Consider the following 25,595-nt stretch of genomic DNA (forward strand, 5'->3'; position numbering starts at 1 on the left):
ACAATCTCACTATGATCAAACACCCATCCCTCCACCAGTGCACATTCCCCACCACCAATATCCCAGGTATACCCCCCCTTTCCCACCCTCCCCCTGCATCTATGGCAGACAATATCCCAAAGGGCAAGATTTAAGGCAAGGCTTAATGTTTTCTTAGAGATAAGTTGTATTTAGTAATATAGTGAGTAGTTTCCCGCTGAGTAGATGTATATGTATGTGTGTATTGTGCATGTATATATACATATATGCATTATTGAATATAAACATACACATACTATATTTTGTTTGTCTAGCTGTCAATAAACGGACACTTGAGCTATTTCCATATTTTGGCAATTATAAACAGCACTGCAACATAGGTCTGCATATTTCTTGTAAAATGAGGTGTTTTTGTTGTTGTTCTTGTTATTGTTGGGTTTTGGGTCACACCAGGAAGTGCTTAGGGCTTACTCCTGGCTCTGCACTCAGGAATTACTCCTGGTGGGCTCAGGAGACCATACAAATGCCAGGGATTGAACCTGTGGTGACCTCATGCAAGGCAAATGCCTACTTGCTATACTCTTGTTCCTGCCTTGAAATGAATGTTTTGTGTTTTTTTAATAGATGCCTAGGAAAGGAATTGCTGGATTGTATGGTAGGTATATATTCACATAGCTTTGGGGATACTATTCACCATAAAAATACAATGAAAATATTTGTGAGTTAATATTAATTTGTGAATTAAAATTAACATTTGCTAGAAATAACAGAAATACCCCCAACAGAAAATGTTAATTATTAATGAAATTGTTAAAACCTTGTTTTCAAGGAAACCTTAGTAGCATAGCATTTGATTGTGTTTTTAATCTGTTATTGCAAACCAAAGTAAGTTTCCAAAATACATAATGGTTAATTAAATGGTCATTTTCATGACTATACCTTTAGGAAATGGACACAACAAACATATAGAGAAAATGGGAATAAATGCACAAAATGCTAATATTATTTATTGTATGCTGGACTAATTTTATTTAATATCTGCTAGGATATTTTTGCTCGAGCAGGCGCCAGTAAAATCTCATTGTGAGACTTGGTACTATTTTTGGCATATCGAATACGCCACGAGTAGCTTGCCAGGCTCTGTCATGCGGGCAGGATATTCTTGGTAGCATGCCAGGCTCTCTGAGAGGGACAGAGGAATTGTAAACGCGTTGGCTGCGTGCAAGGCAAACGCCCTACCCTCTGTGCTATCGCTCCACTCCATTTGCCTTGCACACAACTGACCCGGGTTCGATTCCTCTGTCCCTCTCGGAGAGCCCAGAAAGCTACCCAGAGTATTCAGCTCGCATGGCAGAGCCTGGCAAGCTCCCCCTGGCGTATTTGATATGTCCAAAACAGTAACAGCAAGTCTTACAATGGAGACTTTACTGGTGCCCGCTAGAGCAAATCAATGAAGAATGGGATGACAGTGCTACAGCGCTACAGCATATTTTTATGCCTTTTATAAAGTACTTGCCATCAATATTTGAAGGAATCTCCAGGGCTTCATCCAGCAATGTTTGCAGAACCATGTGGTACTAGAATCATATGTGAGTTGGCCACACATAAGGCATGAATCTTAATCCCCGTACTATCTCTCTAGCTCCCACAGTTATGAAAGAATATTTGAAAAACAACTCCAACTACCAAAAATCAAGATGTTATCTCTATCTCCAGCTGTTTTCCACATCTTTGAGCTGAGGGTTATTTATCACTCCAGTGACTCCCTAGCCACTTGCCTTCTGTGCCTATTTAAAGACTCAACATCCTGTTTTCTTTTCCACGCACATGCCCTTGTTTTTTTTTATAATAAATTTATTTATTTTTAATTAATGAATCACCATGAGGGTACAGTTACGGATTTATACACATTTGTGCTTATGCTTCCCTCATACAAAGTTCGGGAACCCATCCCTTCACCAGTGCCCATACTCCACCACCAGTAAACCCAGCATCCCTCCCACCCTCCCCAATCCCATCTCCCCCCCACCCCACCCTGCCACTGTGGCAAGGCATTCCCTTCTGTTCTCTCCCTCAAATTAGCTGTTGTGGTTTGCAATAAAGGTGTTGAGTGGCCACTGTGCTCAGTCTCTAGCCCTCATTCAGCCTGCAACTCCCTTCTCCCGAATGGCCTTCGACTACATTATAGTTGGTGATCCCTTCTCTGAGTTGCCCTTTCCCCAGAATGTGAGGCCAGCCTCCAAGCCATGGAGTCAACCTCCTGGTACTTGTTTCTACAATTCTTGGGTGTTAGTTTCCCACTCTGTTATTCTATATACTATAGATGAGTGCAATCTTTCTATGTCTGTCTCTCTCTTTCTGACTCATTTCACTCAGCATGAAACTTTTCATGCCGATCCACTTAAATAAAAAATTCATGACCTCCTTTTTTCTAACAGCTGCATAGTATTCTATTGTATAGATGTACCAAAGTTTCCTCAACCAGTCATCCGTTCTAGGGCATTCGGGTTTTTTCCAGATTCTGGCTATTGTAAATAGTGCTGCGATGAACATACATGTGCAGATGTCATTTCGATTATACTTTTTTGCCTCTCTGGGATATATTCCCAGCAGTGGTATTGCTGGGTCAAATGGGAACATGCCCTTGTTTTGCTTATTATTCTCTGTTAAGTTGAACACTCATGAAGGAGCATGTGATGACGGGTATGAAACCAAATAGGGTATATGCCAGGTCTGTGTGTACCTTAACTACTATCTCGAAGCCCCAGATGGTATACTTTAATTTCTTATGACTCCTTTTTAGCTCTCAGTTTTAGGAGAACTTGTAAAATCAACCTTCTGATTATAACTTGGGCTATGCGTAAAACTGTGAATCATTGACAATTATCTTAGCTTCTCCCACTTCATTTCCCCATCACACTTGGCAATTAACTGCAAACATGCGGTGCGCACCACCTGCCTGGGAAACCAGACCTGTGTGTCTCTGCAAAAAGGTGACAAAAATCAATATTAAAGAACTTTTGGTGTGTGATGAAGTCCCCTTCCTTTCAGGGACAGTCGATTTTATTAGGTGACCCTAAGAACATCAGTGTCTCAGGAACTGAAGATTGAAGAAAAAATTTCAAATTGACTGCAAACTTTTCTGCAGATGAGGAACCTTGCTTTCTGCCACATTGTGGACCTATTCACATAATCAGAATGAGGATGTTTTTATTTAACAAACTCATGTGAATTCAAATTGTATGACAATTCAAGGGCTGGAGCGATAGCACAGCGGTTGGGCATTTGCCTTTCAGGCGGCCGACCTGAGTTCGATTTCTCCACCCCTCTCGGAGAGCCCGGCAAGCTACCCGTGTGTATTGGATATGCCCAAAACAGTAACAATAAGTCTCTTAATGAGAGACATTACTGGTGCCTGCTCAAACAAATCGATGAGCAACGGGATGACAGTGACAGTGATGACAATTCAACTTCATTGAGAATATTGCTAAATTGCACATTTAGGGGCCAGGAAGCTGATTCAAAGTCCCGATGCTCATGATATACATTCAAGAGCCCCAAGTTGGATCCCAGGAGTTATGTGGTCCCGCAGGCTTCACTGGGAATTATCTCAGGCACCATGCCAGAAGGGAATCCTTGAGCACCACTCAGTATAGCTCCCAAAAAAAACCCAAACAAAATGGATATTTAACAAAATTCTGTTTATTTCCATATCATATTGACTACATATTTTACTCAGTTTTCTCAAAAGTCATGCCTATATCCTCTAAGGCACTTTGCTAGTAGTGTAAATCTTGTTAGTTATAACATCCCTCTTGGGCAACATGCAACATCAATCTATCAGCAATACATATCTATGAAATATTTATCACACGTTGTGATAGTAAACCTCAATCCCTTAGCCCACAAATGGGAAGGAAACAGAGTCACAAACACAAAATTACAGAAACATTAACAGTCAAGCACATTGTGGGTAACATCTATTCACTCTAAAATCGCATTTTATTTGATCTGAGAAGAGCTTTTAAAATATTTCTGATCAAAAGAAAAGGGTAAAAAGTGAAACTGAGTATAGAACATAATAAAGACAGCAAACAGGGCAGCCCTGATGAATTGTCTCTGCTTCTAGCCGTACGAGGTAAGTAAAACAAGCACATCCATAGCTAAAATTCCTTTGTTTCCTGTTCAAATTGTAATTGAAAATAAATTAAGGGCTGGATAGCTCTGCGGAATTAATTACATAACAATTTTCAGATAGGCATCTCGAAATAAATTATGGGCTGGATAGCTCTGTGGAATTAATTACATAACAATTTTCAGATAGGCATCTTAAATATGACACCAATCCGGTAGATACATATCAAATTTTGTACTTATCATTTGGTGGTAAATTTAATCATTTCAAAATAATTTTTGGAGAGGAATAAGCCAAAGTCAAGAGGCTTAGCTGCTCTGTAAATACTATCACCTAGAGTAACCAAAAAACTCTTTTTACTTCAGAAATGAAGAGATTTTCTTGTAGTACAAGTTAGTGCATGTAAAATTTAATAGGGTAATTTCTAAATTGAAAAAATTAGATGATTACATCTATGCCACATGAACCTAAGCTCACCTCAGCTGATTATTCCGTAGGCGCAAATCAACAAAGATTGACTGCAATCTCAGCAACACAATGAAAATGATTCAATCTGATGATGCCCGATCTCATCATCTCACATCTGGACTTCGAGAAAATTCTATTTCAAAAATTAAAAGTTATTAGATTAAGAATTTAATTACAGAAGTATTCTTACTAAAAAGTAGAGGAGGAAGAGTCATTCATTTATGGGAACTTAAGAAAATACATATCTTTTGTGCATGAATATTGATCCAGTGAATCAAATATTTTTCCTAATCTAGGCTTTACAAATGCTTTTGCTACCTAGCTACTGGTAAGGGCCCCTATTTTTCCATGGCCTCATCATAATCACTGCATCCTATTCTCTGAAATGTTAAAGAGAACAATGAAGTTCAAGCTCCAGGGACACCTGAAAGCTGCTATTAAATTAGAGACAGAACCACCAAAAGTGCTTTTGCAAATGATTTCTCTGATGGGAACTATTATTTACAATCTGCAATAGAAAGTAAATTCTCTTTTAAGTACTCAGGGAAGAGGGATAAAGGGGATAAACATATTTCTCAGAATCTTCCAAAAAACTGTTTGGTGGTTTATTCTTTAGAGCCCCTGAGCCATCCGTGCTATGTGTGCACTGGTAGCATAGTTAGCGATGCAAAAATAACATTAAAACAAAAATGTATTTAATTCAGTATGTAGAACCCTCGACTCCAATATCTCTCAGATCATAGCAACACCAATACAGCTATAAGTCTTCTCAGGTGGAGTTGGTTTATTTCTCAATTCATTTGGTTTCAAAGAGCAGGAAACCAGCAAAGGTGGAGAAACGTTGGTGGTCCCCGTGAAGAGCGCCATTGCCCATCCTTAGCCACACTTCATCCCCTTTGGACAGCTTCAGTACTGCGTGGTTGCTGGATGTGTCTGATTTCCCCTTTGTTTCATAGCTGTAAAATTGAAAAACAGAAGTATCAACTACTTAGTCTTGTAGTGCACAGTCAATTACTTACCAAATCTTTCCTCTCCTTCTTTCCTGGAATTTCATGAATGTAAGCATAGACCCTCAACAACTCTCAAAAAGGCTTATCAGGACAAATGACATGCCCACTATTAGGTCTGACAGTATAACTTGTTCGATCCTTAATCACTGTATCACTGTCATCCCATTTGATTGCCAATTTGCTCGAGCAGGCCCCGTAACGTCTCCATTCATCCTAGCCCTGAGATTTTACCAGCCTCTCTTTACTCATCCTTCCCAATGATGCCACATTAGAGGCTCTTCAGGGTCAGGACAATGAGACCCACCATCAATTCTTAGTGCTCCTTGCTTATTAAGGAAGGAGTGACCATAGCAGGAACCAGAATGACCTTGGAAATTATATGACAAAACCTGAGTTCTTGAAGACTATGTACAAGAGAATTCTCACTCCCTGTCACCAAACTGGGTTCTGCAAAGTTCTATGAGAAGAAACAAAATTTCAATTGTTCAAGCTACTATGTTGAGTCAGTGGTAGAGCAGTTTTTTCTTCTTTAATTCAGAATTGGGGACTGAAAGAGCATACTGCCATGGCCAGATTAAAATATGTTGCCTTGACAGGAGGACAAGCAGAGAGTAGTGAGGAAGAAAATATTGTGGGTTTGAAAGCTGGAGAGGAAATGCATGTTCTGCCATGACAACATTTCAGGAAAAGGGACCACCCTTGAAAGACCCAATAGGTAGCAAGCCTACGTATACAATAAGAAAGGAGGAAGCCAGAATAGAACTTTTAGAAACACAGCTACTGAAAAGATAAGCTCAGAAATCATTTTTATAGGTGGTTATGCTGCCTTCATCAATCTGTATCCTCAAAAACCAGGAAGAGTAACCCCCCCACCACTTTCTGCTGACCTTTGTTCTCCTCTAGCTAAGAACTGATCAGGAAAAGTTCTGATGTGTCCAATCACTATGTTCTGGATCTCTTAATTTTAGTAGCTCCATCAGCCGGTTATTTTTGTTTTGTTTTGATTTTGTCTTGCCTCACAAGTTCATTCTCCTCTTGGAGATCTGGCTTAATAATCCTCATGTCACCAAACATAACAAGGAAAAAAATATCAACCCCCATGCTTTTCAAAGATTATTCACTTCCGTTTCAATTAGGGGAAAGGTGTTGGTCTAACCTTCTCTTCCAACGCTTATATCAGAGCACTTGAGATCATTCTTTTTAGAAATGTCGCCGCTCTGTCCCCACCCTGCCCCCACGCCCACCCCACAAAGTCTATCTAGGATCAGTCTTCTATATAATTAAAAGAAGCAAGCACAGCCAGTCTGGGGGAGATCTACTCTGGACTGGACCTGTAGCCTACCAATATGGTGACTGACGAAGGTCATCAACAGAATGGGCCTAATCACTAGGGAACTGACAGAAGAAAAGGCAGAGGAAGGACAGTTAAGAAATGTACATAAAGGACAAGTAACTGAATGTGTAGCTTAAGGTTCATCAATCTGCTAATGCTCAGGTTTATCTGATTCTTTTATTCCCAAATAGCTACTGTATTCTGCCCCCCACCCCCACCCCAGCTGCTGTAGGAGGAGATTGCTCAGTGAGAATGCAGTCCATGGCTGGTTCTGTTGATTCCAATCCCAGTTCCTGGCCTTGGCCACCCTTTGATAAGAAGGTCACCCACCTGTACATGCTGAAGACAGTATTGCCATTGTGCATGAGGTACACATACACTTCCTCAACATCCTCATGCTTCATCATGCTGAAGGTGAAGAAATACACACCTGAAAGGGGCAAACATTTATACACATTTGCACGTATGTTGAGAACTGGAGATTTCATTTTGGATTGGGGCTTCCCAAGCAGTGCTCAGGAGGCCTAGGGGCACTTTCCTGGGCTTCCTGACCAATCAGATCAGAGGTTCAATGCAAGGACCCCAGGCATCAAACCCCTGTAGTTACAAGAAAGGTATTTACCACTGGACCATCTCCCTGCCCCTCCTCTTGAACTTTATTTACATAACAGTACCCTTATCAGCTCTCACCTTCAGACTGCTTTTTTTTTTATTTTTATTTTTTGCTTTTTGGGTCACACCTAGAGATGCACAGGGGTTACTCCTGGCTTTGTATTCAGGAATTACTCCTGGCAGTGTTCAGGGGACCATATGGGATGCTGGGAATCGAACCCAGGTCGCCACATGCATGGCAAATGCCCTACCCACTGTGCTATTGCTCCAGTCCCTCAGACTGCTTTTAATTTTAGCAACTGTCTCCACTCAGTGGTCAAAAAAATCCAAAAGTAGAGAGATGACAAAAAGAAATACCTCTCCAACTCCGAATGATCTTGAGTTTGATCATTTGGGAAAAATTAATGTATCAGAATCACCTAATTCTTAATGATAATCTCTAGAGCAATACTTTTCAAAAAGGGGCCATACAGCCCTCAGCATATCCAAGCAGACCACAGGTGAAAATTGCATAAATGGAGCCATATTAAGAAACAAGGAGGCTGCAGAAAAAAATGATAAGGGAAAAAAACACAAATGACACTCTCCCCCCACAAAAAAACTGAGGAAAGTGTTGAGGAATACTACTCCAGAACATACACCTTCTGACTTCTCAATACAAGTCAAATTTTCTCCACTGACACTCCACCTTAGTACAGCAACAAGGGGGAAAAAAACCCAGTATTTCTATTTATATATATAATTTTTAAAAAACTTTTCTGAACAAAAGAAATCTTACATCACATAGCAAAAGGACATAATGCATATTAAGAAAATATGACCCTGAAAATATGACAGTGGGCAGGTCGTTTGCCTTGTACTCGGCTGACCCGGGTTCGATTCCCAGCATCCCATATGGTCCCCTGAGCACCAGGAGGAAAAATTTCTGAGTGCAGAGCCAGGAGTAACCCCTGTGCATCACCGGGTATGACCCAAAAAGCAAGAAAAAAAAAGGAAAGAAAGAAAATATGACCCTAAGTGATCACTACTTAACTAGAAAAAGTGTGGTATTTTGAAACTACAGAAATAATGCTGTGAAAAGGCAAACAAACAAGTAGAGTTCATTTATAAGAGAAAATACTCAAACATATTTTAGTGTTCTACAAGCCACGTGCCAGAACATGGAGCAATGAAAACAAAATTCAAGCCAAGGTTTTTTTTATAGTGTATGTCAAGGTTACTACAGAGTTCATGACATGGAGAGTCTTGCGATCCACAGCCGTGCTCAGGGCTTCTGCATGGCTCTGCACTCAGTGCTCGGCCCTCTGTGGGGTGCTGGGGAGACAACCCAGTCATTTGCAGACAAGGCCTGTGTCTCTCCCGCTACACTGTTAGTTTAAACACAAACAAGTAAGGCAGTCAGGATGCGAGATAAGTTAGGTTAGTGTCAAAAAGGAGGAAAGAAAAGAAAAGCATATTTGTGGAGCTGGAGTGATAGCACAGCGGGTAGGGCATTTGCCTTGCACGTGGCCGACCCAGGTTCGATTCCCAGTATCCCATATGGTCTCCCAAGCACTGCCAGGAGTAATTCCTGAGTGTAAAGCCAGGAGTAACCCCTGAGCATAGCCAGGTGTGACCCAAAAAGAAAAAGGAAAAAAAAAGTATATTTAAATATATAAACTGACTTTAACCTACATAAATATACTACCTACACAAAGTTTTTAAATAAAAAAATAGACTCAGACACTCCTTGGCTTGGTAGTAAAGGGAAGATAATTATGAGATATAAACTGTAAGGGCTATAATCTAAGGTCTTTTAAATTAAGGATTATGACATAAACTTTGTAAAGCAGAGGTAACTATGCCCTCTGGTGACATATTTCGTTCAGTTAGAATCAGAATTGATTAACTACAATTTTTTTCTTTGCTTTTATTTTTATTTCTTTTTAGAGTTAATAATTTTAGTCATGACGGAAATCATCTTAACAAACATTTGTGTCATTCCATCCATTCCAGGGTCACCTGCATCCCATCTCTGTGTACGTGATTCCTTTCTTTTACTTTACAAGTTTTTCTCCCAGATTTTCTCCTGGGCACCTGCATGCAAAACCCTTTGAGACATCACTTACTGCAGCCCCTCATATTTTCTAAAGAAATGATTTCAACACACACACACACACACACACAACCCTTATGCTTTTCAGATTCTAATTCATTGTATTTGAAATCTAACAGGAATCTATAAAGAAGTTGATAGTTTTAACCAGAATCCAAGAATTCTTAAATCACTCAGTGTCTTCCTGTATTTTCTCCTTTTTCATCTTCTGTCCTTCCTTCCTTCCTTCCTTCCTTCCTTCCTTCCTTCCTTCCTTCCTTCCTTCCTTCCTTCCTTCCTTCCTTCCTTCCTTCCTTCCTTCCTTCCTTCCTTCCTCCCTCCCTCCCTCCCTCCCTCCCTCCCTCCCTCCCTCCCTCCCTTCCTCCCTTCCTTCCTTCCTTCCTTCCTTCCTTCCTTCCTTCCTTCCTTCCTTCCTTCCTTCCTTCCTTCCTTCCTTCCTTCCTTCCTTCCTTCCTTCCTTCCTCCCTTCCTCTCTTCCTTCCTTCCTCAATCTTCCCTACCACCCTTTCTTCCTGCCTGCTACATTGACTGTTCCAGTGATTTCTTTGTCTTTACATCTCACCTGATACCGGGGCCCCAAATCTACCAGTCATGACATCAAAGAAATTCCCGATGTTGGTCTCCACGCTGCTGAAGATAATCCCACTGTTCTGATTGCTGAAGTGCGTTGCCAGAGAAGCCATGAACGCAATCTAAGAAAACAGGTAACTAATAAGCAATTTATCTTTAATAAATAAGGTTTTTATACAAGCCTGTGTCAAGTTATTTATAACAACATGATTAGAACTCACTCAAACATTCATCTATGGAGATTCATTGCGACTTCTAACAATTTAATGCTATATGGTCATTAAAATGATAATATACAGTAATGGTGATGAACATGTGTTTCAGGAAACATTAGAATTTAAAATGATTTGGGGAGTTATTTGGGAGGGTGTGGAGAGGAAGACTAGAAGTGACACCAAGACAGTGGTGAAGGGTCTTTGGCATTTTGATATAGATGGACTGTAGCTGTGTTTACCATGAGCATAAATGCAAATACTATTGCAGCTATATTACCTCAATTCCAATTTTAAGAAATTAAATAATAGAGAAAATGCTTCTTTGAAATATTAAAGTTCTATAGTCAAATAAAACTGGAAAAAAATTGACTGAAACTTTCCATGAGTAGCTATTAAATGCACAGTGACATATTAAAAGAACTGAGAAATCTTACAGCCAAATAAGCTTTGAATTTTGTTAAAACTGTGCTATTTCTCCTCCCCCACGCTGCTGCCCCAAGACACCTGTGATGATATTTCAGGTTCTGGCACAAAGCTCTTCACATTTCCTCAGTATTTAGAACCAGCAAGGTGGGGGGTGTTAGGTTAAAGAGGTGAATTTTGGAAAGTCCTTAAACTTGGGAACTGGTTTTCCAGGGACTCAGGAACCATTGGTGGGCAGGAACTCTCAGTGACCTCCTCTGACGTCTATGGTCTGGGGGCTGAGTACAAGCATCTTTGGCCAATGATTCCATCAATCACTGCTATGTTGCTGCCATAGCATAATGACACTTCCACTGTGTTAGCATTGGCAACAAGACAGGCAAGTCACCCTCCTTCATGATCTTAAGACCAATCCTTTGAACATGTGAAAAAATTCTCCCTGGGAATTGTGTTGTGCTTTTTAGATAAAATAGTGAATGTTGCAAGTGTAGGGTATTTTCCAGTAAGCCAGCCATCCTATGACCGCCCCACCTTGGCATGTGTTCACTATTACCTTTGGGGTTAGCATTGCAGGTGTCAAAGATGTTCATCTGTCAAGATATGTTTTACAGGGCTGGAGCGATAGCACAGCAGGTAGGGCATTTGCCTTGCATGCGGCCGACCTGGGTTTGATTCCCAGCATCCCATATGGTCCCCTGAGCACCGCCAGGAGTAATTCCTGAGTGCAGAGCCAGGAGTAACCTCTGAGCACAGCCAGGTATGACCCAAAAAGTAAAAAAAAAATTTAAAAAGATGTGTTTTACCTGTCCAACAGCTTGTTTCTCTCTTTCAGAACATTTAATGCTGGCACATGAATCCTGGATTGCTAAAATAACTTAATAAGATTTAATCAATAGTTACAAAACCTCTGAAAGTAATATCCAGAAACTAAGAGCTTACATTTTAAAAACCTAAGGCCCAGAAAAATTACAGAATTCATTATTAGTTGAATATTTGCTCCAGCTGATCTCTAAGAGCAGTTGCCTTATATTCTACACTTTATGTTCTTATATTACAGTATGTTCTCTGTTTCATTTTGATTACTATTTTCTTATAACCTATGCTCACATTTTCATAAGTTAGATAATTTTTATAATCTACATAAATTTTAGAGTTACTGAGAGCATGAATTTTGAAATTGATTTAAAAAGAGAAAAGCCATATAAGTGGCACTTCAGATTGTACTAAAATATCTCACTTGTAGCCTTAAGATGTAAAAACTTGAAGCTAAAATGAATATGGTCTTATCTAACTATATTTGAGTGAATGGGTTAAAAACAATGTTTCTAGTGATCAAAAATATATTGTTAAAAAAAGAATAAAAACATACCACTAATTCTATTATTAGAAAACATTTTTTTTTGGAGGGCATCACATTTGACAATGCTCAGGGTGACTCCTGACTCTGCACTTAGGGATTAATCACTCCTGGTGGCGCTCGGGGGACCATATGGGATACTGGGAATCGAACCCAGGTCGGCCATGTGCAAGGCAAATGCCCTACCTGCTGTGCTACGGCTCTGGACCAACATTTTTTGCTTATACATTTTAACAAGTACTATATCAAAAATGGGTAAAATATTTTAAGGTCCTTAGATGTTCTGTTCCTCTATCCAAAAGTTAATGCGTTCAGGTTGCCAAGACCATCTCTAATTTGCACATCTTCTCTTTGGGAATGAGGGGTTAGATTATATTTGGGGTTACTTGTATTTGGTCTCACGAGGGTTATTGAATTTCACCCTTCATAAATTTCTCTTCTCCCTAAGAATAATTTCAAGGCACTCTAAATAACACAGTCCTTGGGGGAGATGCCTAAATTAATTTTAGCCTACAGCGGTGAGAGTTTGAAGTGGTTATCCGGCGTCTGGAATCCTGCTCTGCTGACCAGACCCATTTGAAGGCACCTGGATGTATAGAGGGTGAGTTACCTGCAGCTCCGGCGGAACCCCTGGGTAGCCCTTCTCTCCTTTGGGACCGTGCTGCCCCCGTTCACCGCGTGGGCCCAGGTCACCTTTGTCTCCTTTCTCACCTTTGGCCCCCTCATGGCCAGTGGCTCCGTTATTCCCATTGTTTCCATGATTTCCTTAAACAGGCAGAGATCATCAAATGAGAGATCCTTATCACTCATACTCATTTTTAAAAAATACAAACATGGTCCCTTTCTTCAAAATATATCGTTATTTTTCTTTTTGGGTCACACCCAGCAATTCACTGGGTTACTCCTGGCTTTTCACTCAGAAATTACTCCTGGCGGTGCTCAGGGGACCATATGAGATGCTGGGAATCGAACAGGGTCCGGGGTGTGCAAGGCAAATGCCCTACCCTCTGGACTATCATTCCAGCCCCAAAATATGTCTTAACTCAATTGTGAAAGACCATTTGAAACAACTCCAAATGCATTCCCCAGGTGGGGCACTTCAAATGGATCCTTCTCAAATGGACATTGAGAACTATTCGAGGGCCCAGAGCCATAGTACAGCGGGGAGGGCGTTTGCCTTGCACGCAGCCGACCCGGGTTTGATTCCCAGCATCCCATATGGTCCCCTGAGCACCGCCAGGAGTAATTCCTGAGTGCAGAGCCAGGAGTAACCCCTGTGCATCACAGGGTGTGACCCAAAAAGAAAAAAAACACCCAGAAAACTCTTATCCTTTTATTTAATTTGGTCTCTCCCCTTCTCACTTCCTCATTCCCCACCTCTGCCTTAGATGCTCTTAAGGTTCCAAAGGTTCGTTTTCTGACAAAGCAAGATTTGATGAAAAATTGTATAATGACTATCAATGTGTAATTTATAATAGCAAAAGTCATAAACCTCCTAAATATCTACCAATGCAGAAAGTGATAATTTTTTTAAAGGACCTATCCTAGTAAGTGATGCATTAATCACACAAAAAGAAACGCTAATGAAAAAACCTTTTTTTCTGCCACACCAGAGGTGCTCAGGGCATGGTTCTGTGCTCGAAAATCACTCTGGGTGGGCTTGAGAGGGGGGTGTCAGAGATTAAACCCAGATCTGCCACATTCAAGGCAAGCACCTTACCCATTGTTTTATTGCTCTGGTCCTTATATTTTTATATTTAAAAAGGTGGTGAATCAATAGGGAAACATTTTATTGGGAGATATTTTGATATATAAATACCCAAAATTTGGAACAAATTAAATTAAGAATACATATGATTTGGGGGATTCATAAGACTGATTTTTATATCATTCTATAAATTAATACTTTTCCACCTTGAAAGTTTTTACAAAACAAATAAAATCACTGGTAAAAATATAATGATTTTGAAAGTACATTTTGATAATAATTCAGCGCCTCTCTGCCACTGAAATTATTTTTAAACCTCTTCTCTTAGTTCTGTATTTGTGAGATTTCAAACCCTTTTGTTACATTTTGTATGCTACCTTTGGTCAAATATCAGAACATACCTACTGTCCTTCCGGGTGAATAAACTTTGACTATGTTTACAAATGAAGTGCTAATAGCTAACTTGTTTCTCATGGGAAACACTTAACATCCCCGCCTACCCTGTAACTTCATCCAAGTTTAGGCTTCCAAGGATTGTAGAGCCAGCCTGTCTATAGAACCAGCCCTATCCCTAATCACTGCACCTGTTGTCCACCTCCCTTATCGTCAAGGACATATTTTCCAAGTCAGTAAGCAGAGTTTTAAATCTAATAATATGTTTTCTCTTTTTTGATTAGTTTTTTGTTTTAATGAGAAGCCACTCCAAAGAATAAAATAAATTCTGCCTCCTTTGATACATGCTAGCATCAGTGGACATGAGTCAGAAACAACCTTTCCTGGACTCTGAATAAAGGTCTGAACCCCAATTTAATCTGGGAAGGAAAGAGTCATGACCCTAGATAAATTTAGAAGCCCTAAGAGAGGGGAAACGTGAACTGTCCTTTCCTTGGTTGGCGCTGGGTACTATTAGGTTCCCAGAAGCCCGTATCTGGGGCACACACTCACAGTAGAGATGGCAGAATAGTGGTGGTCTGCAGGGGAAGCCTAGAGCACTCCCCTTGCTAGCACTTGGTGCTGTGGTCCAAAAATATTCCCATGAGTTCAAGAGTGTTAGTAAAGTCAACAAGAGCAAACTGGGGGCCGAGGGGAACTAAAGCAAGGAGAAGAACAGCTTAGCCTGACCTAGAATCAGGGAGAAAGAATGGTAAAGAGTGGCGTTGTAGAGACAGCGATCATCTAGACTGGTAAGCCTGATACTCCAACCCTTCATCCCTTTATAAGCTCCCTGAAAACTAGGTATAAAAGGTTATAAAGAGCAGGCTTAGCAGAAATGCTGAAATAAAAGCATGTCCTGACTTGCCCTGGCACTAACCCTGCCACAGAATTCTGTAAGCAGTCTAGATTATTAATACTATCAGAATTTAGACTGTTCTCCCTAACTTGGTAAACCCAGTCCCCTACCAAGTTCTCCTGAATTTTCCACGTATTTCCTTGAAGTTGCACACCCAATTATTTAGCCCCAATTATTTAGGTACAGCTTGGTCCCTCTACTGGCACTGTCTTCCGTGATGTTTTCAACAGCACGTCTCTCTCATTCTTACCTGGAATGCCAGGGGGTCCAGGAGGACCGGGGGGCCCTTGGTAGCCTCGGAAGCTGTAGTCTCCATGGCAACACTTGCTGCAGTCTGGGGGCATCCCTCCAGTTTGTGGAGACTGTAGAAAAACACAAAGAGAAGCTTCAGAGAAAGGTTACCTGCGAGCTATATGGACTTGTGAGCCTCCTCTGGCCTTGAGCCCAACATATTATTTAATTCTGAACAACTCAGGACAGCATTTTAAAAGATGGGGGTGTCAATGGCAAAGAAATCAGAGAGGAGCTAGTGAGCTAAAGGAAGAAGAAGCAAGAGTCACTAGACGACACATGATTTGGAAAGAAGAGTGAGCAGGGGTGGGAGATTGGGGAGATAGTTCTGGAATGCATTGTCTTCTGTTATTGGACAATGAAGGAAGACACTCCCTTTGAAACAGATATGAGGGTTTTCCTAGCCAATTTCAATGGCTTCAATATTTTACTGTTTGCCTAGCTTGGTGTCTATTCAGCTTAAGCTGGTAGGGGGAAAAAAGGTGCTAGAAGCCTTAAAAATCAGAAATTAAATAAAGTATACATAGAAATGACTTTTACATTATGTGGCCCAATTCTGTATTTATTTCTGCCTCTTTTTTTGGAAAGTGTTAAAACTAGTTCAGGACAGCTGTTTTTTTTGGTTAGCTATTTAGTAGAAATTTTTTCTTTTTGTCAGTATGTGAATAGTGTAAATTTTGCAATCATATAGCAAGAAGTATTGGCTTCAATTATAGTTATTAAGGGTTTCCATATTCACACTATTGAGTTGAGTTTTTAGAAATCCGAGATTGTAATGCCAGAGAGACAGGTCAGCTAGTGAGCACATACTTTGACTGCAGGAGGCCTGGGTTCAAGCCCAGATTCCCACACTGTGTGTATCCCCAATCACTGTCCAGAGTGACTCCTGAGCACTCGGCCAGGAGTGGCCCCTGAGCAATGCCAGTGTGGTTCAAGATAGAAAAAAATAAGGATTTCTTAGATTGCAATGCTAGCTTGTCAAATAGCCATAATAAACAGTTATCCTTATAAAATTAAGAAAATATTCATTTATCTCATAGTTGGTTTTTTTCTGCTTTTTTTGTGGGGGAGGGGTCACATCCGGCGATGCACAGGGGTTATTCCTGGCTCTGCACTCAGGAATTACCCCTGGCGGTGCTCAGGGGACCATATGGGATGCTGGGAATCAAACCCAGGTCGGCTGAATGCAGGGCAAATGCCCTCCCCTCTGTCCTATTGCTCCAGCCCCAATCATAGTTTTATCATTTTCTACATCTTGAAACATTTTAAACTCCCTCTTAGTAAGTTTTCAACGTGATGTTCTATGTGATAATCCAAACTTTTAAGTTGGCTCATTATTTGAACCAAAATTTGATGAGTATTTAATGAATATTTAATATCTTCAAATATGACACTGATCTAAATGTTTATTTATTCAGAAGTAAATTTCTAAACTTTATTCTCACTGGCAAGGAGCTAGATTTTTGTGGCAGTTGGTTGGCAGAGGAGCTAGAGTTAGCCTTGCTGGGCTGGAGATGTAGCTCCAATGGTAGAACCCTGGCCTTATATACGGGAGGCCCCGAGTTCAATCTCTGGCACTACACGGCATCCAGAGAACTGCTGACTATGACCGTGATGCCCTCAGGTATTGCTGCACAAATTTTGGGGTGTGAACCTTCTCAATAAAAAATGCATTTATATACATATATATTAAGAGTCAGAGTACTGATTACAAAATACTTCTACACATCTACCCCAAGATAGAAAAACATTAATTTGAAAATATATATGCATATCTATGTTCACTGAAGCACTTTGTACAATAGCCTGAATATAGAAACAACCTGATTTGTTCAATGACAGATGAATGGATAAATAAGTGGAGCGATAGCACAGTGGGTAGGGCATTTGCCTTGCACGCGGCCGACCCAGGTTTGATTTCTCCATCCCTCTCAGAGAGCTCGGCAAGCTACTGAAAGTATCCCTCCCTCATGGCAGAGCCTGGCAAGCTACCCGTGACAGATTCAATATGTCAAAAACAGTAACAAGAAGTCTCACAATGAAGGTGTTACTGGTGCCCGCTCGAGCAAATTGATGAACAATGGGACGACAGTGCTACGACCGTGCTACAGTGCTATATGCACAATAAAATATTATGCAGCCACTAGCATAAAGCAGAGCCTTCCACAGAAATTTGGGTGGAACTGTGGGGGGGGGACCAGACTGAGCAAAATAAGCCAGAGGCAGGACAGCTACTGAACAATCTCACTCTCTGTGGTATATAGAGGAATAAATTAAAGATATGGAAAATATTCATTATTAATACACCTTGAACATTGAATTACAGACCTGAGAATACCAGGTGGAGAGGGAGGTAATGGAAGTATGATGAGGTGGGCCAGAAATAATACAGGGGCCTAGAAGTGGGGCCCTCTAAGGTAAAACCCTAAACCAAATTTTAGTATGCACCAAAACCCTAACTTGTCCGTGAATAAGATGGGGATGAGAAGACTGAACCAGAGGCAACTTAAGGACAGTGGGGAGGGTCATGGGTTTGACTGGCAATGTCGTGCCCTAATTTTGTACATGAATACTATAAACTTAGACACTAGTGTAACCTTAATTGTCTTTTCATTTTAAATAATGTATATTTATTATTATTAGTCACTGTCACTGTCATCCTGTTGCTCATCAATTTGCTCCAGGGGGGCACCAATAACATCTCCATTATGAGACTTGTTGTTACTGTTTTTGGCATACCAAATAAACCATGGGTAGCATGCCAGGCTCTGCCGTGAGGGTGAGATACTCTCAATAGCTCTCTGAAAGGGGCGGAGGAATTGAACTGGGGTCGGCCACATGCAAGGCGAATGCCCTACCTGCTGTGCTATCACTTATTATTATTATTGCTTGTTGTGCCACACACGGTGATGCTCAGACTTACTCCTGACTTCGCACTCAGAAATTGCTCAGGGCACCATATGGGATATGTGGGATGCTGGGGATAGAACCTGGGTAGGCTGCATTGCAAGACAAGCACCCTATCTGCAATACTACCTCCAACCCAATATGCCTTATTATTTTATAATAACAAAGTGGCAATTACAAAATTACTTGTGGAAACTCAGACCAAAATTATAATAAATTAATGATATTTTTGTTTGGGGGCCACACTTGATGACATTCAGGGTTTACTCTCAGCTCTGAGCTCAGAGGTTGCTCTTGGAGGTGCTGAGAGACCATGAGATTCCAGGACTAAGCTTGGCCTCCTAAGAGCGAAGCATAGGTTCAGCTCAGCTTACTGAACATGTCTCCAGGCCCCTTCAGTGGGAGTAATATTTAAAAACAGCAGAAAAGGCAAGTGTGGTTGAGAGAGAGAAAGGGAGGGAAGGAGGGTTTAGAAGGGAAGACAGAAATCAAGTTTTCTCCAATATTCAAATGTCTTCCAACATTAAAAATCAATGAGATAAAGTTAAATAAAACCCCTTTTTAAAAGGAATTCAAGTTTTCTCTATCACTGGAAATTCAAAACTTTTTTTTTTCATAATAATGGGCATGAACTTTTCCCTCACTCTCTCATTCCTTTTCCTGCAGATTTATACATTGCTATTTAGGGAAAACACAGAACAGAAACTGTTGTCCAAGATTCTCCTGAAATAGCGCAGGGTTCAAATCTTGAGTGGGCAGGAGGTAGAATTGGGAGCTAACTCCTAGCCCAGGCTTCAGGCCCTGGGGCCTAATGCAGAAAAGGACTGGAAGTCTATGAAAAGATTTTGTCAAACTGGTCAAGGGACAGAAAGAAAATCAAATCAACCAAAGTAATTGGTCGGAGACACTTGAAAAATGGAAGATACCACCGTACCACTCCACATTCTGATGTAAAGACGCAATCTGAGAAATATTCCTTAATTTCCTGGTATGGTTTTGCTGATGGGAAATGCAGCTTCTTAAACCCCAGGATGTCTTAGGGCTTTGCCAGTAATGGATTTTAGGGACACATGGAAAATCCTGAAGTGTGATGGATGGAAAATCCTGAAGCAAGAATAGATTTCAAACACCAGGATGCTGCAGATGTGGAGAAGACAAATGTATTGGAATCAGCGCTTCATCCAGGCTCTGCAGTCCCCTTCCCACAGACATCATTTTTCTTGTCTGTTACATTAGTGAATGGTCATATGTCTTGGTTCTCTTCTCAGATGCAATGGGAGATGCTAAACGTTTCCCAGCACCTCATTAAACAATGATTGAGAACATTTTGTTTTTAAAGACTGGTACCTGGATGTAATAAATCAGCTTGGTTGTCTGGTGCCAGAGCTAACTAGCTAACTAGGTGCCAGAGCTAACTAGCTAACTCGGACCTGATGTCCGCACACTCCAGGGGCAGGGCCGTGCCCTTTGGCACTTAGAGAGCTGAGGACAGCACTTCTTCTAGTGCAGGAGAGATTTTTAGTTACTAGTAGGCAGCCCCCTCCTAAAATTCCTCCTGGGAATGTTCCATCCTCTGGCCTTGTCTATGCAAAGTTCAGTCGATGGACTATGGTTCATGAAGCATGTGGTGGACTCTGAACCCATTGGACAGGTGATGGTCATTGAGAAGTGTTCTCCTACCTAAGGAGTGGTTGTGAACTTGGCAGTTATTCTGTAGCACCTTCTGGAGTTTATCAACCTCACCCTGAAGTTTATCAACCTCATAGTGTCAAATTTGTACCCTCTAGGGATGCAGACGGGTAGCGCAGGATGAGAAAGTTCAGTCCACTTCATAGTAGGAGGCTGAGAGGCAGCTCCTCAGAACTGAGCTCAACTATTACTGGCAGGTGATTCTAGAAAAGACTATGCAGAACACCAACTCTAACTTAAGGAAATAGGAGACAGGAAGGGGGTAGAAGGAACGAACTCAAGAGGAGGTGGTGGGATTGGGAGAGAAGAGTGGTGATGGCCTGCAGAGAAGAAAGAGCTGGGAACGGAGAACAGAGTCAGCTAGCTCAGCCAGATGCCCGCACACTCCAGCATTGTCCTCATGCCAGATTCATCCTTCCAGAATACACATCTAATCACCCTGAGGCTATGCTACTAATAGCCTCGAGCAAACAAATCAAATGTGTGCTGGCAAAGTAAGGTCTGTGCTCCCTTACTGGTCTTGTGGCCACCTTCAGTCTGGCCACTTCACGCTGCTGTGCTCCTGTCCCCAGAGCCCAGGGGACTTCCAGGGATTCCCTCGTCTCTTTTGATTTTAAAATTCTATTCTTCCATGGAAGAGGAAGAAGCAATAATTTTTATCTCGTCTTTCTAAGAAGTAATTTTTTATCTCATCTTTCTAAGGTCCAATAGGGTAGTTACCACCACTCACTTCCCCCACCCCTGCCCAGCCCAGTCTGTCTCCTGTGCAATGATGTGGCTTATTATATGGTGGGTCAAACACTTCTCCATTCACTCATTTTATTCTCCTTCAGAGCTGTTCAGAAATAGGAGTGTGTGCCTATTTACCCTCCTGCTAAAGCACAGCACAGTGAAAGGCAAGGGAAGTAATCAAATGAGGAAAAGGAAGAACTCAAAAAAGAGAGGTAGAGAGGAAGTGGGGTAGAAGGCAATCCTGAAATCAGCTGATGTTCGAGAGGCTTTCCATACAAGTCTTCTAGGGGTGTAAAGTTGTACTGAAAATCTGCTGAATATTATTATTAAATATCATCATTTAGTTTTAAACCTCTTTTTGGGAATTTGTTTGAAACCTCCTTTTGGTTTGAAAAGAAGTTTGGTTTGGTCTTTCTTCTCTTTCTTTCTGATCATCTGATTTGGTCATCTGATTTGATCATGCTAGATGACTATAGAAACTAGGAAGGTGACATATAAGTAGAAATGCAATTTGGATTTTAATGACCTAATGGGTGTTTGTTGTCATGAAATAATCCCGTGACAGGTTACACCTGCCATCTGTTCCTGTCTCAGGGGGTTCCTGCAGCCAAAGCCCAGAAGAATTTAACAAAGACCTCTTAAAATTAAATGGGAAGCCCAGCTCAAAGCTTGGACAAAAGTGAAAGCATTTTCACTGCAAAGGAAAGCACAGATTAGCAACAGACATCCAGCAGCCCGAATGACTATCGGATAAAAGGAAAGCTCTAAAAATGCCTTTTAGAAAATAGAAGGGAGTCTTTAGAAGTTAGCACTTCTTCTACAGCTCCTTAAAGAATCAAGTTTTCCTAATACAGGAAAAATTGGTCAAAAGCAGTTGTGTGACTGAGTTAGAAGTACCATGTAAAGCCCAAGGACATTGCTGATTCTGTGGTCCAGGGTAGAACCAGTCTCAATCTGAAAATGGGCAGTTTCTAGTTCACCTATTTGACTTTTTCAGGGTCTATTTAGTGCATGGATGCAGTCAGTCCTTACTGTAAGACCCATTTATTCAGATTCTATGAACAAAAGTGCTGGAGGACTAGCTCAATGGGCTGAATGAAGCACATTTTTTGAAGCAGGAGGTCCAGGTTCCATCCTCAGTAACTTAGCAAACAACCCCCAATCACCAAGTTGGGAATCGTGCCCCCACCGGCCCTGAGTTACATCAGTACCTGATCACTAGTGATCCCAAAGCGAAACAAAACAAGATAATGATCCTATAATAAAAGCAGCTTCACAACTCATTTCAGCATGCTCAGTAGTTGGAAAATAAGTACAAACCTGCCTTCCTGCTCTTAAAAGTTATCCTCAATTAAACTGAGTTTCATCAATTTCCATTTAACCCCTGAAAACTTAACTCACTGCCATACTTCCATCTGAGTTTTAAGCTGTCCCCTTAGTCGCCATGCTTATATTCTAACGTATAAACCATGTATTCCCATGACTGTCAGGCATGGAATCACACAAAAAGGTTCTCATTTTAAATACTATATGGGACAGGAGTGTGTGTATGAGGGGGTGGGTCGGGCAGGGAGTTGTTTTCATTCTGATTCCCTTTCTAAGACAGGCTTTACAAACTAACATGCTATATAAAATAGAACCACAAGACTGGCATGAGAGGTCAGAGGAAACACACAAATCAAAGTGAAAGATTCAAAGGGCTGCTTTTCCTCTGAGAGGAGGAATTCAGAAAGTCCAAGTGCTTTTATAGACACACTGCAAATGACTCTCTAGGATGATTTCATCTTTCCACAGAGGTCAGCACGGGCTGAGCAGGAGGAAGCCAAGTTTCAAAATAGCCCGTACTGGCTGCTCAGGTTCCCTCCGATGGGCTGGCGCGACAGCCTGCTTTATCCCAGTACACCCATGCCCTCCCTGCTAACTTTCTAGCACAGGCCTGGCACCCCTGGTGCATCAGAGCAACCCAGAAGAGACCCACAAACAATTCAACACACTTCTCAAAAGCATCGATCCTAAGAACCTTAGCTGGAAAAGAAAGAAAAAAAGAAAGGAAGAAGGAAAGGAAGAAAGAAAGAAAGAAAGAAAGAAAGAAAGAAAGAAAGAAAGAAAGAAAGAAAGAAAGAAAGAAAGAAAGAAAGAAAGAAAGAAAGAAAGAAAGAAAGAAAGAAAGAAAGAAAGGGAAGGAAGGAAGGAAGGAAGGAAGGAAGAAAAAGAAAGAAAGAAAGAAAGAAAGAAAGAAAGAAAGAAAGAAAGAAAGAAAGAAAGAAAGAAAGAAAGAAAGGAAGAAAGGAAGAAAGGAAGGAAGGAAGGAAGAAAGGAAGGAAGAAAGGAAGAAAGAAAGAAAGGAAGGAAGGAAGGAAGGAAGGAAGGAAGAAAGAAAGAAAGAAAGAAAGAAAGAAAGGAAGGAAGGAAGGAAGGAAGGAAGGAAGGAAGGAAGGAAGGAAGGAAGGAAGGAAGGAAGAAAGAAAGAAAGAAAGAAAGAAAGAAAGAAAGAAAGAAAGAAAGAGAAGAGAAAGAAAGAAAGAAAGAAAGAAAGGAAGGAAGGAAGGAAGGAAAGAAGGAAAAAAGCAAACAAAAAAGGAAAAACACAACTCATGAAGCTTTACAGTAATCCTTAGAAGAGAAGGCGGAGTACCTGGCCCCAGAATGGGGTGATCTGGGCTAGGTCATCTACCTCGGGGTGCGGTAGCTCATCTGGTCTCAGGGATTTTAGGTCTGTAGAAGTGTTATTATCCACAGTCCCACTTTTAGGAGGGCTCCGCTCTCTCACTTTCTCCCTCCTGGTGCCGCTACGGCCAGTCTGGTGGTGACTTTGCACTATCCTGGCCACCACGTTATTAGCTCTTCCGCTCACCTCCATGTATTCATCTTGACACAGGCAAAATGGGAGGAAAAGCAAAGCCAGCAGGTGCCAACAGGCGAGCTGTCTCCCCAGCATGATTCTCCACAGAGCCACCCCGAGGCTCCAGCTGAAGCGGGCCGGGGCTCCGGGCGCCGTGCTCTCCTCGGGCAAAGGCCAGGGCAGGAGGTGCGAGCTGCTGCCGGCGGCCAGGCGGTTTTATACTTGGGGGATGTGTAATAAATAAGGCTGCAGCACGCCAGAGGGAACACGGTCCTCCTCCCCGGGCGGACCCGCCCCCATTCATCACTTTCCCACACCGCGGGCAAATCCCAGCCCGCGCGCGCGGCTTCCAGTTGGTGGGGTTCATAAATGTCACACCTTGGCACGGTGGGGTGGGGTGGGGGGCTTCAGGGGTGAAGAAAACACACACCAGCCGCTGGAAACAAGAAAGCGTGTGTCCGGGGGGTGGGCTTTTGTGATTAGACACGGAGCGGCTGTGCATTCGCGGGCTCGGAGGCCTTTTGGAAAAACCTCTCGTGGGGCTTGCCAGGAAATTCGGGCTTCACTGCCTCTATTTCATCCGTCCTGGCAGCCGAGGCCTGGCCCGGCCCTCTGCAGTGAGCATGCGTGCTCCCCAGCAAACCCCCCTCCCAGCTGCCACTCTTTCCCCTCTGCACTCCAGAGACATAAGATTTTGGGGGGCACCCACCCCATTCAGCAAAGATACTGTCCCACCCCACATTTTATTTCCTTTTCCCTTGGGTTTTCCAGAAGCCAAAGTTTACATCCAAATGAGCCAACTCGTTTAGAGCCAAAACGAAAGGAGACAACCCCCTGCTTTGTGTTAAGAGAGTCATCCGTCTCTGGGGGCTTACCCTTCTGACAGATTCCTGATAAAATGGAAGGAAGGGGGGAAGCGCCAAGGCAAACACACAGCGCAGAGCAGATCGGAACGGAGAGAATGACTGTCTTCCTTCATTTCACTTGTACAACATCATTAATTGGGCCAAAGAGCAGGCAGACATTCCTTCCCTCCTTGGGGATAATAAATTAAAAGAACTTACAGAGCTTTGCCGTTAAAAATGGTTTCTATCTATGTATCATTTTATGAATCATTACTCATTCAGGGCTGATTTAAAAAGCCACTGGCCCTTCCCCGGGAAGTCTGGTAATACTGAGAGACTGGAAGGGGCTATGTGGAACGGTCATGCTCAGGTGACAGGGGCGGCGTTCTAAGAAAGTTCAAACTGGAAGGACCCAGGCCCTATGATGAAACCACAGAGCAGCTGGAGAAAGGATGGAAAAGCTAGAGGTGCTCACAGCTGCCAAACTCTCCGCTATGACGCTTGAGAACCAAAAGCATCTCCTGACCTAGCCACCCCTGCAACGTCGCAAGGCATCCAGGTTTCAGAACTTCAGCTCTAGCACCCACATTTATGCACAGAAGGGATTTGGTACTGGGGATGGGGTGAGAGAGGGATTCTGCAAAATGACAACTGTCCAGTTCACAAAGGCAGGGAGTTAGCCAACGCAGGCAGATCCCACTGAGTGGAACCTGGAAGTTCTGCTCTGGGCTGGAGAGCCAGCACAGGACGTTACATGCCAGCTTGCTGGTGGCTGACCCGACACTGCAGGTGGGCTGGGAGCCCTGCCACGATCACTTCTGTGCACAGAGCCAAAACAGCTCCTGAGCACTTGCTGGAGTAACCCCGTGTCCCACTCCCAAATTAGAAGTTCTGCCACATCCTTTCCACAGGTCTGCCCTACTGTGCTCAGGATCCCCTGACAGGAGGAGCTGGACAGAGTCCCCTGCCTCTCAGTTACAATGTGAGTTGCTCTTGAGCAACTATTCTGGAACTTGGTGCCTTGGTTCGTACCTGGCAGGCATCAGAACTAGAACTTTCTTGGAGGCAAGAAAATGGATCTGGGAGAAAAGGT

At 42.1% G+C, this 25,595-nt stretch overlaps 1 protein-coding gene across 2 annotated transcripts; it reads right to left on the reverse strand.

Annotated features, from left to right (window-relative positions):
- Positions 1 to 5,378: 5,378 nt before the first annotated feature.
- On the reverse strand, positions 5,379 to 23,753 carry C1QTNF3 (C1q and TNF related 3). Of its 2 annotated transcripts, none has more exons than XM_004605557.3 (6): positions 23,670 to 23,753; positions 15,447 to 15,558; positions 12,808 to 12,962; positions 10,195 to 10,324; positions 7,256 to 7,355; positions 5,379 to 5,538 (listed from the first exon to the last, which is right to left on the reverse strand). In XM_004605557.3, the coding sequence occupies exons 1-6, from the start codon at positions 23,751 to 23,753 to the stop codon at positions 5,379 to 5,381; spliced, it is 741 nt and encodes a 246-aa protein (XP_004605614.1). The 2 variants fall into 2 exon arrangements, with proteins under 2 accessions (XP_004605614.1, XP_004605613.1); XM_004605556.2 differs by having other exon boundaries at positions 23,451 to 23,753.
- Between the last annotated feature and the right edge of the window lie 1,842 nt (positions 23,754 to 25,595).

The sequence above is a fragment of the Sorex araneus genome, chromosome 1, assembly GCF_027595985.1.
Source record: "Sorex araneus isolate mSorAra2 chromosome 1, mSorAra2.pri, whole genome shotgun sequence".
NCBI lineage: Eukaryota > Metazoa > Chordata > Mammalia > Eulipotyphla > Soricidae > Sorex > Sorex araneus.